At 40.7% G+C, this 14,412-nt stretch overlaps 1 protein-coding gene across 2 annotated transcripts; it reads right to left on the bottom strand.

The window, feature by feature from the left end:
- Window positions 1-1,782: 1,782 nt before the first annotated feature.
- On the bottom strand, window positions 1,783-6,081 carry LOC147440577 (uncharacterized). 2 transcript variants are annotated; one of them, XM_086530294.1, is made up of 7 exons: window positions 5,489-6,081; window positions 5,209-5,413; window positions 4,303-4,504; window positions 3,966-4,159; window positions 3,675-3,849; window positions 2,831-2,995; window positions 1,783-2,385 (listed from the first exon to the last, which is right to left on the bottom strand). In XM_086530294.1, the coding sequence occupies exons 1-7, from the start codon at window positions 5,649-5,651 to the stop codon at window positions 1,936-1,938; spliced, it is 1,554 nt and encodes a 517-aa protein (XP_086386420.1). In that variant the 5' UTR covers window positions 5,652-6,081; the 3' UTR covers window positions 1,783-1,935. The 2 variants fall into 2 exon arrangements, with proteins under 2 accessions (XP_086386420.1, XP_086386421.1); XM_086530295.1 differs by having other exon boundaries at window positions 3,675-3,840; window positions 5,489-6,071.
- Window positions 6,082-14,412: the final 8,331 nt, after the last annotated feature.

Raw genomic sequence — 14,412 nt, 5'->3', positions numbered from 1 at the left:
ACTTGTAGCAGCAAGCTGCACAAGCATAGCTTGCAAGAATGATATGTGAGCATATACAGATAACAAAGGAAGCTCAAGTAAGTACATGTGCCACAAAAAGAAAAAAAGAAATCAAAGAAAGGAGAAAAAACCACAAGCAAATCTCAGGCAAGTGAAATACCAAGTATACTAAGGTGGGTGTTGGATGCACATGCGTCCGCTGATGGCGCGAACATTTGGCAGTTGCAAAGGGCTACACATGGACAAAGCATGGAGGGTGCTCGTCTCTCTCTCTCTCTCTCTATCTCTACATATATATATATATATATATATATATATATATATATATATATATATATATATATATATATATATATATATATATATATATATATATATATATATATATATATATATATATATAACACCTAGAGATGCACCTAAGAAACTGGCTTTTGCTCGAACTATGCCACTTATACATTACTTATTTGTTCTTAGAACGCATATTTCACTTTTTCTTTGGGAAAGTTGCACCTCTTAAAGAGTTGTATTTAGGTATTCATGTACCCATTTAAAGTGTTTATGACTAGGCTTTGAGTTGGCCACATTGTTCATGTAATTAAAAAAAGCTAAGCTTTTTAATTATTTCATCAGAATTTTTGCTTGGAAAAAAGGCCATTTCCCTCCTTTGGAAATTTGTAAACGGGGAGAACTTGATTTGTTGTCCTTATAAACCAATTGAAAAAAGCTAACGCCATTCAGCTATAATAAATATAGGTAATAGTTGCTTTCAAGCGTCATTGACACCACTTTGTTCAAGATATTCTAAATCATTTCAAAAAAGGCTAAACATGGCTCTAGTTTTCAATCAAAGATCAAAATGGCAAAGGGAAGATTTTAAGAAAAAGAATATGATTGACTCGCCCCCGTTGAGACAATATCCATACTATCAATCAATGGAGTTGGAAGCGAGGAAAGAGTGTTCATGCAAACATACTATCAACCAAGGGAGTTTGGAAGCGAGGAAAGAGTGTACATGATAGTCTGGGTGACAGTGTGCAGATAGATATACATCGAACGCCAAAGGTGGTAGAGTGGCGCAAAGTTCAAAACAAAATTGGGTCAACATGTGTAGATGGCTTTGAGTTTTCTCTTTTCGCCACAGGCAACACCATTGCCGGAGGCAATGGGAGTCTCACGTGTCAAGACAAATGCTGAAAGGGTTTTGCGCAACATACATAATGTTCTCGATGGTGTAGCTGACAATGGACATTCAGTAAACCAAGGGCTTATCTCAAGATTTTTTAGCATTTTAAGACAAGAATTAGTGAAGAAGGGAGATATGCATACATTTTTAGATATTATTATTTTTTGTATTTCTTCAACCTAACTTTTGCATGTGAAGCTTGAAAATCTTCTATGGGTTTCAATTTATAAACGGAGCCTTTCATTTAGGAGCATCATATGACTTCCTTTTCATCTTTTTGTTTTAGAATGTTAGTGTGACCCTCCACCTTGTTCAATAGGCAGGGCTTAATGTGTGTTGACACACACCACACATAATTTTTGCTACTGCATTTCGACCATCCAAATCCGAAATGCTATCACGATTGGTGCTCTCAAGACAGAAAATTTCTTAAAACTTGGAAAGCCTACATATGGAAAATTTTAGAGCTAAACTGACCATATTTGAAGATTAAAAATTGTAGATTACGAGGTCAAATTCAAAATCTGCGGAATTTTGCAGGTGGGATAACAAAAAACCTAGGTTTTAGGTTTTTTCGATCACTGATGATTCGTAGCTTGACAAATTTTTTTAGGCAAAAGTCAAAATAAGATGAATCAATTACACAATGACGGGGTGAGCAAATCTGCATATACAATTAACAATGTTACAACAGCAATGCTTGATGTAATTTGCATAATAGGCTTGGGCTTTTTGGCTCAAAACCTCTGCTACAGGTTAGTACTTCCCACAGCTTGCCATGGAACAGCATACGGAGAATCCCAATCCGCATCAAAGATGGCCTGAACTTGAGAAACAAGGGCTTCATTGTAAGTACCAAAGCTTAGACCAGAAGTAGTGTAGAAATAGTCCCATACAAGATTACTGGTTCCAATGTGAGCCCTCACATCACTCACGGCATACTTCGCATGGTTCACCCTTGTGTAGGAAGGATACAAATTTTCTGTGGTAGAGCCATTCACCATCTTTGGACCTGTCCGTTCAAACCCCGGAACCTTAAAGAACTTAATTTCCACTTTCCCAGTGCATCTGTTGTACTTTGAGGAGGCACACAATGTGTTTATATGGTCCAATGCAGTAAGGTAATCGGTTGTTCCCGCTAGTGTGTGTGTCCAGTATGCGACAATAAGCTTCACTGTTGCATGCTTGGCATAAACAATCTGGTCACCCATGAAAAGAAACAAGAAGAAGCATATAAGACCAGGTTGTCGATCATACAGCACCAAGCAAAGAAGAGACGAGAAATATCCATGTAGGATGATTGGAAAGACTGATAAGAAAGCGCTTCTTAAAGAGTCTTCAGGCATGCTTGACTATAATTCAAACTTAAGCTTTGTTGGGAATGGTAGAATGACATAAAAGATTAAGATTGAATGACATAAAGACTGACATGTGAATTGCATTTTAGCCTTCCATATCATTCCACCATTTAAGTGTCATTTTCTTAAGATGTAGCATTTTGTCATTCTGCCGGACCTAGCTAGTCAAGCACTAGCGCGCGTGCACACACACGATCGAGGCTTTCACTGGTCTTTTATGCTTGCTTGCTTGTACAAATGCATCAGCCCAAACCAAGTCGTTGAAACTCTTAAAAACTTTAGTCACCTTGGAGATGGCATTGGAAAGAGCAGACCAGTAGATTGTTGCATCTGCATATTGAGACTGGCCTAACCAATCCATGGTACTTATCCGCACTGTACCATTTACAACAGCTGATAAAATGGTGTCAACCCAGCCTTGCTCATCTGTTTGATGCCTTCCAAAGGTGAGCTGACAAAAGAAAAACATGAGAAAATTAATTCTGTATAATTGACAGGATAACAATATGGACTTCAAAAAAATTCTGACTACGTTATGCATGCAAGATTCCAATGTCTAGAGAAAGAGATGTCTGAACACTGCTGAGGCGCCCATCCTGATGTCTAGAGATGTAGCAACCATGTTTTAAAAAAATACACATTTATTTATTATGGAAAATAGACCTACTACATTGTCTTTTATTCTCTTTTCTGAAACACCCAATGTCTCACTTGTCACGAATTGAAAAAGTAAAACTATCTTGTTGCTGATAGTTTTTGTATACATCTCCAAGAGCAATCCTGATTTGAAGATAGTCACTTTTAAGATCGATTCTATTGAAGCATTACAACCCTGTAATCTATCAAGTATATCATCTATCCAGGGTATCGGAAACTTGTGGTAATTTTATTAAGAGCTTACATCTCTTCACATTAACTTTCTTAACATACTGTGAATATTTTAGTAAGTCTCAATACAATCGTGTGATGCCTAAAGTCTAGAGACCCCCCACTCAAATCAAAATCGCAGGCAGGAGGACCACCACCACAAATTCATTCGAAGGAACTGATCACTAGTGAAAGAATTCCCCAGCTCAGATTGCACTTTTGAGAAACCAATAGACATTAAGTACACCGGTTAGATAAGAGACCTCAGGAGGAGCGAACGATAGGTATGAAGGTCTGGCCGCCATAGTCTGATGCTGTGTTTCTGTCCTCCATCCAGGTGTACCAATTTCAATACTCACAGTAGATGAGTTGATAATATAAGGGTAGCCCAAAACATTTTTTGTTTCCACTGATTCTGGGAAGGGAGATCTATAAAACCTCATTCCAGAAAAGAAGGTTAATAGTCGTCCTAATCACAAACAATGGCTAGCAGAGCCTGGGTACAAAAGAATATTAAAAACTTGTCATTTTGTAACCAAGGGATAACAACTTACTTGCAACGGGACTCTGGCATCAGAAAATGCGACCAACAAGGAACAGTACGAGAGAGCTGAAAATGTTCATCCCACACTTCCTTAGTGTGCTGTGATGGATCTAGATGTGCTAGGGTCCACAGATTTTCAAAGTAGCCCTCAACAAGCTCTGCTAAAGTGTGACAATTTGTGATATAGATACCGAGCTCTTTCACCTGAAATAGCAACAGAAAAGAGAAGTCATGACTCACCCTTCAGAAAGCTCTCATGTCTGCAAAACACATCTATACATTGGTATGTGCTCACATGCACAACACTAGACAATCGCATGCCAACACTAGGTAGCTTAAAGGTTGACCTGGGTTAATGATTTCCAGTCATTATTTGCTGAGCCTATGTAGAGGTCTTTGCGGTCTGAAATCCATACTTTTGTATGAACTATGCCTGAGCCCCACCACGGGTTTAAGAGTAAAGTCACATTTTTCACATTGGGTCTGGAGCCAGCTAAGTTGGCTGACTCTTGGACATAATCAGGGAAAACGCCTGAATGCTGGATGATTCTGCAGGAAAGCAAGGACCATATCAACATTTCGTTCAATAAAATAGAGGATGGGTTCCTCCCTCCCTTCCTACCTTTAAGAATACAAAAGAGAAGTTTTAAATTCCTTTTAGACTAACCAGTCTTGGATTTTTTTCAGTATAACTAATAAATACTATCAACTCTATACATATCCATGTTTTACAACTATACATAGTTGTACATTTTACACCCACGGGGAACAATACCGTAGAACAACTTCTCCAATGGGGAAGTGGGTAGCACCCATCAAACGCAGCCCATAAGCCCCGAACCCTCGACCTTGGGGTCACATTATGAAGGCTCAACCAACTGCGCTACGCTCTTTGAGTGGCCGGTCTTGGCTTTGCTTCACAAACACCTCTACACACATTTCATTATGTATCTACTCAGCCGATTGCTTTTGCAAACAGCCAAGAGTGTTTATGATGTTTTTTTTCCCCTCTGCATGACATACTGCATAGCTTCATCACATTAAGACCCTTCAAAACACTGTTTCAACAGCCAAAATTAAAAATGTTTGTCGATAGATTCGCAGCAGCACAAGGGATGGTACCTCCCATCATGTGGGGTCACATTATGAAGGCTCAACCAACTGCGCTACGCTAGAACATAGAACAAAGAACATAGCATAAAAAAGAAATTTCAAGTCTGACATGCTTGAAGATGCTGCGCAAGCTAGTTTACCTCATGTCCACACCTCTTTCTGCTGCTGCATCCAAGGAGTCATACACCGCCTTTCCAACGTGTGCACCAAAACGCCTCATTTCATTACTCGAATATCCATAGTCCCCCGATGCAGGGTGATGTGGTTGGGCCACAAGCTGCCAGTACTGCACCAGCAGATCAAGTTTCCATGTAGCATTGCCAGCAAGCCACTGAAAAACATCACCTACGACAAACCATCTGAACATCAAACAAAAATCCTTACATTGACAAGCTAAAATGTTGTAAAATCAACACTTACCTGTAGATAGCACCCCAGATACCATGTGCACTTGAGGAAGATCAGTGGGTCTGGACTCCACAAGCCATGCTGAGCATTCCGAGCCCGCTGCGGATGCACTCTTACCATCAATTATACCAGAGTACAAAATCCACCCTAGAAGAAGCCAATGAGTCGTCTTCATTGGCCACGGTCTGCTGGTTGCAAGCTCGCTAGCGAAGATGGAAAAACCGAAGTCTGCCTCGTTTGTGAACGAGTAAATTGAAGCAGAACGCGAGCTCCGCTGACTTTCAGCTTGTTGTTACCAGGTGCCGGCGCTCTGATGACTTTCACCATGTCGCTTTCAGTCGTCCGACTATTCACACGTGAGCAATGTATTGTGTGTGTGTGTGTGTGTGTGTGTGAGAGAGAGAGAGAGAGAGAGAGAGAGAGAGAGAGAGTGTGTGTGTGAAGCTTGAACGCAGTGCAGGGAAAGAGAGAGAGAGAGAGAGAGTGTGTGTGTGTGAGAAGTTTGAACGCACTGTAGGGAAAACAAGTGATAAAATCACAAGGCCTGCTGTAAAATGGTACTACTTTTAAGTAAAATGCATAATTAGGGGCAAAGAAAGTTTGTATTAACATTTATGTAGGCTTTGCAATTAAATCTAAAACTAAAATTAAGAGATTCTTTTGGCAAGCTTTAAGCTTTTAGCTCATCTAGTGTGTGTTATGAAAATAATTGTTTCATATAAACATCACTAAGTCCTTGAACGCCCAATCTACATCTTCTTAGCAACATCCATCAAGTCTTGGAATGCTTTCCTTAGCCATTTTGATAGATATTTCATTGCAATAAAAAATTTGAAGTTAATGTCCTTACGCTAAAGCCAATTTGGATAGGTGTGCTATCTAACAGGAAGTTGCCATTGGTTTATGATTTTGGAGGAACTAAATTTGTGCAACTATGGCATTTTTCACCTTGTCTTGCAAGTGAGAAATCTCCTAATTTATGCATGAGCTCCCATCTTTCCACTTGGGATACAACCTCTCCTAGTTTTCATTGACGCTAAGGTTGGTGGACCCCGGCTGGATTATGCTTCCAATCATGACTCTACACATGGGGGGCTATGTGCATGTATGCATGCAAAATCATTATAGGTGAGCTCTCAGCTTGGTCCAAATTATTAGGCTTGCCACTCCCATCATCCTTGGGTAGGCCTTGTTGTGATGCCATTCAAGGTCAGTGATGGTCTTGAGGGTAGTCATACTCTGAAGAGTTTGGTATACACTATAAAGAACATAGCGGGTACCATTATGGTACTTGCAATTTCCTCTATAACAATGTAGCCGCCTTGTCTAGAGGAGAAAGGGCAAGATATCCAAACTGAAAAACATGAGGAGAATCACTTCATAGAACTCCTATCTACACGCCCAATTGGAGAGCACTCTCTCTCTCTCTCTCTCTCTCTCTCTCTCTCTCTCTCTCTCAATTAAATAGCCACATAGCAAATAGTTGCTCCACAAGCAATGAAAGCTCGAAAAAGGATCCGTTCGCTTTATCCAAATCAAAATATAACCACCACAAATTTAAGCAAGAAGTTGTAGAGATCTCCAATTTGAGGATTTTTATGTGAAAAGTTCATGTTTTTGTAAAGCTTTCCTTCTCAAATATCTCATAAAGGGATGAAAAGGATCAAAATCCGGCTTCATAAAGTCTCCAAAGCCAACATAACCAACTCAAATTCTAGTTTCAGCATCTTGTGTTGAGAGACAATCAATCTTCTTAAGAAAAGCTACAAATTATTTTTTCCTTTAGAAATTTAATCTCATAACCAAGGGTATTTTGGGAATTTTGAAGGACATTTTGGGAATTTATGACAAAATATTGAGGATCAGTTGGGAATTTTTAAAATTTCAAGGGTATTCTAGATAATTTTCCCAATTATTTACCAAAGAGCACTGGTGAATTATCACAAGAGATACGAAATAGACGTCTATTGGCAGATGTGCATTGAAGGCTTTTGCCCTATATTCGGAGTGTATTATACCTGATTGGTGGAGGCTACATGCTTGCCCAAGTTACCAACTTCACAATGTAGTATTTGTATCGAGGTCGATCAGGTCTACAAGCTTCATATCACGAAGATTTGGGTGCATTGTGCTCCCCATTGCCCGCAATTTTCTAAGAAACTCTCATGTAAAACAACCGTGATGTGCTAGCCACCCCCAGTTTTTGACAAAGGACACAGAAAGAGCGGTTCCGATAACGCTACCCTAAGCTCAACAAGCATGAACACATGCAGGTGAGGCATTCCACATCGAGATGCAGACTCTAAATGTGCTTGCCATCATACAAACTAGCTGCCTATAATTACTTATTAAAAAATCATTAAATTTTTTGGAGATTCTCAAATCCCCCAAACTCCAATATTTTGGAAACCTTACATGAGATTTTGTGCTCTCTAATTAGTGCTGGCGCTGACTCCTCCTGCAACTTGGCCGTGTTTCTCAGTGCCCTGTTGCAGTCCTGAGGACTGTCACCTGTGACATGTCCGGCTACCTTTGCCGATGCCAAGCCAAGGTGTGCAGATACACTCTCAAACATATCAATACATACAAAAGTTATGGGTTGGTGGGTGGCCTTCCGTTTGCAAGGGGATGCAGCCAGGTCATGGAGCTGTCTGCTGGATTAGAAGATGCAACGTAAAATCATACCCCTAAGTCCATTGACGCTCCTGGGCTATCCCAAAAAGCAACTAGATCCGCAAAGGAAAGTGTTCCAGGTTCCAAACACGAGAGAGAGCTCAAAGCCACATGCTACGTTCCATGAACATCCTGAAACAAGTTGGCATCTAGTGACACCTATGCATCTGTGCAATAACCTAAACCAGGAAGTAGAAGGAGAAGGAGAGAGAGAGAGAGAGAGAGAGAGAGAGGGGGAGATGTTGCCACACCTAGCCAGCCTTGCACCACTCCTAGTCCAGTACTCTGCATGCCCATTGCTTCCTACTGCGATTAGTTCCCTTCCATTCACCAACACGTGCTACTCAATGCAGATTGTTGCAGGGAGAAACACCTCCTACCAGCAAAACATTGGATACATGTAGTTAGGGGGTGCAACACAGTGCTTTCAATTACAACATCATGCGTGAACCTCAAGGCCAGATCTGCCATTCACACGCTGCAATTTTGCAGCACATGATGGAAATCCGCTAGGGCTGTGGCTTGCAGCAAGTTGAGACCCCTCACAAAACAACACCAATGAGTCGCGATCTATCGTCCGCTCGCAGGATTCCGTTCTGAATCACGTCAAGATCCTCCAGCATTGTGGCTTGTAGCACATTGACATCGCTCAAAAAACAACCGCCCCTGGTCCCTGCTGCATACTGAAATCCATGGACAACAGTGTTACTCGTAGGCCGCAGGTCGAGACCCCTCAGCAAATCCACCAACATTGCAAGCCGCACCTGCAGAACGCCAAAACCCATCAGCATTGCAAGCCAAAAACAAAATTTCAAAAACTCATTAAACAAACCCTTCCCCACCATTGCGATGGCGAGTTGACAAGCCCAACACCTGTGATTTGCAAGCAAAGATGCACAAGCAAGAGCCACCCGAATGGGAGAAGCCATGGGAAATGCATGGACAACCGAAAGTTGTGTAAAGAGCACCATTAGAGGGGTGAGGAGGGGTAACAAAAAAGGTTGAGGAGAGTGGAGCCATGGAAACGCAGGAAGTGGCATATTGATCCCCAAAAGATAGGTGCTATGAAACCTAGGGCAACAGGGCTCAAAAGAAAGCTTTAGTGATAAGAAAAACCTACGAAATTTCTAAATTCACTACGCACACACAATAATCGACTGTCGCTCACTTTAACACCACTCAGCGAGAAAATTACTTTTCTTAAATTTTCACAATTTACAAACAAATACATCCTCATTGTTCATCAGTTAAAAGGAAACGTTCATGCTTTCACCAAGCATTCACTTCCTATTTCAAAACCCAATACATCCATCGTTAAGTTTACAAACAAGCCATCTAAATGAGTGTCCAAGTTCTTTTCATTAGAGGCAGCCCAAAATCTTTATTTCAAAACTCAAGACATGTCATCGTGAGAGTTACACACTCTTCATTTAAATGAGTACCCACTATCTTAATTATGTTTAATCAACATTTTTGGTTTAGAAAAAAATACTTAAAAATACAACTCAATTATTTTTTCTATTTTAGTCAGCAAAAAGACATTGCATCGCTATAGCTTTTGCCCTTTGGGCATACCAAAAATGTACTGTTGTTTGATACAATTTGAGACTTTTATTTGTTGTGCTTGCCTCGTGATTATTTGACACCCCCGCGAGGTGGGTTCAAGTCTTGAGACAGACCTAGCCAGAATCTTTTTATTCTTGAGAATAAACAGATGGTCCATATCATCTAGAGATCGTGGACCGTCGATCCGAGCTGACAAAGGGGGTGTCAAATAGTCATGATGAGGGAGTACTTTTTTAGCAAAGGTAGGTTTCGCACGCATGATCAAGTAGGGTTTAGGGTGCCTCAACTATTTCGTCCTTTATGCGTTGAAAAAGCATTCGGATATGCTCAAAAGGTTGCGAGTCAGTGCAGCTCGTTGCCTTATGTGCTTGAAGCTCCAGAGTCCAAACGAAGCTTTGCTTGAGGCTACTCTGCCATTTTTTACAGAGTTGGCTTTGCAGGGCAACGTTTGGAGAGCAACGACAAACGCTAAGAGCGTTGCAGCTTTTCAGCCTAAAAAGAGCTGACCTCAGCAAAAAAAAATTAAAAAATCGTGCGAAAGCGCTCAAAGTAGTGGAAAATGTATGCACCATTTCAACACTTCTCAAATTAAAAAAAAACGAATATTTTTTATTGATTGATGCTATGCTATTAAGTATGGCTAAAATATATATTAACTTAATTGATGCTATGCCATTAATTATGACTAAAATATATATTAACTGGAGGAGGAAAAGGGAGCAGGCGAAAGAGACATCAAAATGCAGAGATATGAGAGAGAGAGAGAGAGAGAGAGAGAGAGAGAGAGAGAGAGAGAGAGAGAGAGAGAGAGAGAGAGAGAGTTTTCATAAGAGCATGTGAGATTTTTTTAACTTGATTTTGTATTGGAGTAGTGATCATCGTGTTTCATAGGTGTATCTCTCAAAAAACCATAAGAAGGGTTAGAGTTTTGCTAGGTTGTGAATGGTGGGAACAACCTCCAAACGAAGATTCAGATGGACGACTGAGTCGACTTGGTTAGTAATTACCAACGCCAGTTATTGCGGTAACTGGTATAGTATATAGTCAGTCAAAGGCCCAATCCGAGGACTATAAATAGGGCTCACTACTCATTTTTACGGATCTATCTCTCAAAGATCTATCCGTCACCTACTAGACTTTTCACTATCACTGCTTTGTATCTTGGAGCTCTTCATGCGCTTGTACTTTGTAACTCTAATCATTAAGCCCAGAGCAGGCTTGGCTCATGTGGTTGTACTTTGCCCATATTAATCTGAATATATTCCGGTTCCAGTCTTTAGTTCAGTGTTTAGTTTCAATTTCCAGTTTAGTCTATATTTCACTTCCAATCTTTGCATTTAATCCCAGTTTTGTCTGATCTGAAGTCGCAACCCGATCTGAACTAAACTGGCCAACTTGGAGTAGTTGTCATAAGTGTTCAGCTTATTCCATTTTGACGATCATGGTGGCTTGAGCTAAGTCGATTTTGACAGATGAACTATCTCCCAGTTGAGCTATTAGAAATCAACCATGCCGCCCAGACGAGTTGCACGTGATAAAAGTCAAGCTATCATATTCATGGATGATCCGGACCGTGTCAACCCAATCAAGGAAGGGTCAGAGTGAGGCTCTGATATTGAGAGAGAACCTGGGAATGAGACAGATGTTCCTCCAGACCAGGAACAGTTGATGCATCAAGGGATTCTCAACATTCGACCCATTCCAAGTGAACACGTGCAAAGAGAGCGGAGAGACAAACCCGATCTCATGGATCTCAATGAAGTAGGAAACATGCGGAGGAAAGTGAGGGCAACAAGCGAAGTCATCGATCAGCAAGACACAAATCAGTGGATCAGTTTCAAGAGGACACAATGGCTAAGGCTGATGATAACCATGACTTGGAAGTTGATACAGATCATTATGCTAAAAGACAATCCAAAGACAGAAAGCTAGTTCACAAAGCCAGATCCAGTCACTAGGAATGTTCTACTGACGTGAAAATCTCATTTCCATTTTTCAAAGGAGGAAAGAAAGATGGCCCAGATGTACACATCCAAGCCTTCAAATAGTATGTTGAACTCAAGGACATAGATGAGGACGAATGGGGGGAATATTTTCCTAAGACACTCAAAGAGGCAGCTAGAAAATGGTATTACCATTATCCAGCTTGCCAGCTCAAATCATACAATAAGTTGATTAAAGCTTTTCGCTTGGAGTATTAAGATAATAGCGTTGATGAGGATATACTATGCGAGCTAAATAAAATCAAGCAAGGAAAATTGTCGGTCAAAAGCTATATGGAGAAGATTAAGGCATTGACCAGACAACTACAGGAGCCTCCATTAGAAAAAAGGATGTGAGCCTGGTTCCTTAATGGTTTCAAAAGCAAGAAGTTTAGGAAACAGGAGGTTCTAGCACCCACAAAGAAATTTAATGATCTGGTTTAAAGAGCACTAAAATTGGAGCAACAAGCCAAAAAGGAGAAGGGCCACAAGAAAAGACAATCCGGTGACAGTGAGTCATCAACTGAAGGGTCAAAGTCAAGCACTACTTCTAGCTCATTTGAGAGTGACTTAGATGAAAAAGGTAAAACGATTCAGAAACTATAGCCTCAACTTTCAAGGGCTCAGGAAGAGAACTTGACAAATGTGAGAGAAGACAATATCTATATTGAATGAGTCCATGATAGCTGCATTTCAGAGTCTGGTTGAAGAAGTATGATAAGTCAGATCAGACTTGACTGGAGTTGGAGGTACTAAACTAATGAAGGACTAGTCAATGAGTCCATCATAGGGTCAGCTAGCGACCAGACAAGGGATTCAAAAATTAACGATAGAAGTAGATGATATTGGATGTACATTACTAGAAGTTGTAAAGTTCATTATACAGAAAAGAAAGGCAGAGGGTGAAGTAAGGGCAGTGGACTTGGTAGCCATCAGGGATGATGAGGTTCCAGTCATTCAGGTTGACTACAAGTTAAGGAAACAATGGAAAATGTTATCAGGAGTAATACTAGATGGGGGAGCTGGTGTGAACATCCTAGGAGAGCATCTGAGGCAGAAACTGGGAATCCATTATCTAAAATCAACACCATTCAGAGTTAGAACAGGTGACCAAAAGGTAGTCCAAGCCATAGGACTAATTGAGAACATTCAAGTCATAGTAGAGAAGGAGAGATTCAAGACTAGTTTCTTAGTCCTAGATGTACACGCAACATATGGGATTCTTTCAGGAAGACCATGGATCAGAACTGTTGATGCGGTGCACGACTATGCTAACCAAACATTGACAATTCAGGGATCCAATAGGAGAATTTAGATAAAGACAGATGACACAAGAAGCTGGGAGAAAGCCTTAAGACCAGAAGAGTTGTGCAAGTAATATGGAACAAAGAAAATTGAAAGGATGTTAGCCTCACTGAACATTTTTTGTTTTGATGGGTTAGTCAATGCAAAAGCGTACTCCTTAATCACCAATGATTAGCGTTAAGCTATGAAGGGTGAAGCCTTAGCTTAACCATGGTGTTAGAGTTAGGGTTAGACATATGGTAAATGAACAGGTTGTTTGTTTATTGTTTTTATTTGCAACAATTTGTTTTTTTTTATCGTTAACTTCGTCTTCATGTCGTTGTCTTTGTTTGATGTTGTTGTTGTCTTTTTTACTTCATTTTGTTGATTATCGTCATTTGTCTGTTTTGTTGAGGATGCGGCCTTCATAGTCAATGGTGTTGTGTGCTTGTGTGTGTGTTCATAATGATGGGTAGTCTTACCTTATACATGATGTATAGGTAGTGTCTAAAACCCGTGTACATGGTGCTTTCGAACACAAACATTACATACATTTCATAATGGGGATGCCTTGAGAAGCTTCGAAATCTATTTCTAGTGCTCGATGTAGAACTTCCTTTTTGAAAAAGCCCTTAAAAGTTTTCATTTGAGGACTTTGATTGAACTTGAGTCGCGAATGCCGGATTTTAGCAAGATGTGGGAATAGGTTCTTGGCAGTAGTGTTGCAAGCAGCGTGGAGACAACCCCTTAAGGGTTTTGAACTTTTAGCAAAAGGAAGGATGCTCGGAGAGCATGGTATTGATCCCTTCAAGCTTTAAGGACGTCTCTGGGTAGCAAGGGCCGGGTAGTGTGAAAGCAATAAGGTGTACACTTTGGGCTGCAGCACAAGCAACTTTGTAAGCCAAAAGGAGTAGCGAGGGATGATGCAAGGATGTGGTTGACCTAATGGATGATGATTGAAGCAGCACGCGATGATGTTGATGGGCTAGGTTCTAGGGATTGCATGCGAGAATTTGACTATGCAGCGAGTGTAAAAGCAAGAGGGCACGGTAGCGAGCGTTGCAATATGAAACTGGTGCCTAAACAATAGCGCATGTAGAGATTGTTGGCGCTACAATTGTGTGGAGGCAATTGGGGTCCAACAAAAGTGGAAGAGCTAAAGTAGACCTCGTAGAGGTAGGCGACAAACAGCTGTTAACCTTTTGTTGGCACTTGCAAGGCAACCAAAGCAAGTTGGTGTGTTTGTTTGTGCCTTAGATTGGGCCATCGGTGGCGCGGGTTCAACCCTTGGGGTTACAAAATCCTACTTTTTGAAAAGGAAAAATGCACAATAAAGTGTAAATCAAAAATCCGTTGTAGATGCTTGAACTCACCATCTTTGGGGGGCACCACTCTTAAAATAGTGAGGTAGCTACACCACCAACCTGTATG

Source organism: Adiantum capillus-veneris, chromosome 15 (assembly GCF_014529385.1).
Source record: "Adiantum capillus-veneris isolate H3 chromosome 15, ASM1452938v2, whole genome shotgun sequence".
In the NCBI taxonomy this organism is placed as follows: domain Eukaryota; kingdom Viridiplantae; phylum Streptophyta; class Polypodiopsida; order Polypodiales; family Pteridaceae; genus Adiantum; species Adiantum capillus-veneris.
Note: the sequence above shows the minus strand (reverse complement) of the source record. Positions and strands in the feature narration are given on the sequence as shown.

Bases quoted from the DNA above. Each gene is read 5' to 3' on its own strand.
- LOC147440577 (XM_086530294.1), bottom strand. From the start codon at position 5,651: ATGAAGACGACTCATTGGCTTCTTCTAGGGTGGATTTTGTACTCTGGT. The intron at 3,850-3,965 runs GTAAGTTGTTAT...TTCTGGAATGAG, and splicing joins ATGCCAGAGTCCCGTTGCAA to GTTTTATAGATCTCCCTTCC. The intron at 2,996-3,674 runs GTCTCTTATCTA...TTCTTTTGTCAG, and splicing joins TATCGTTCGCTCCTCCTGAG to CTCACCTTTGGAAGGCATCA.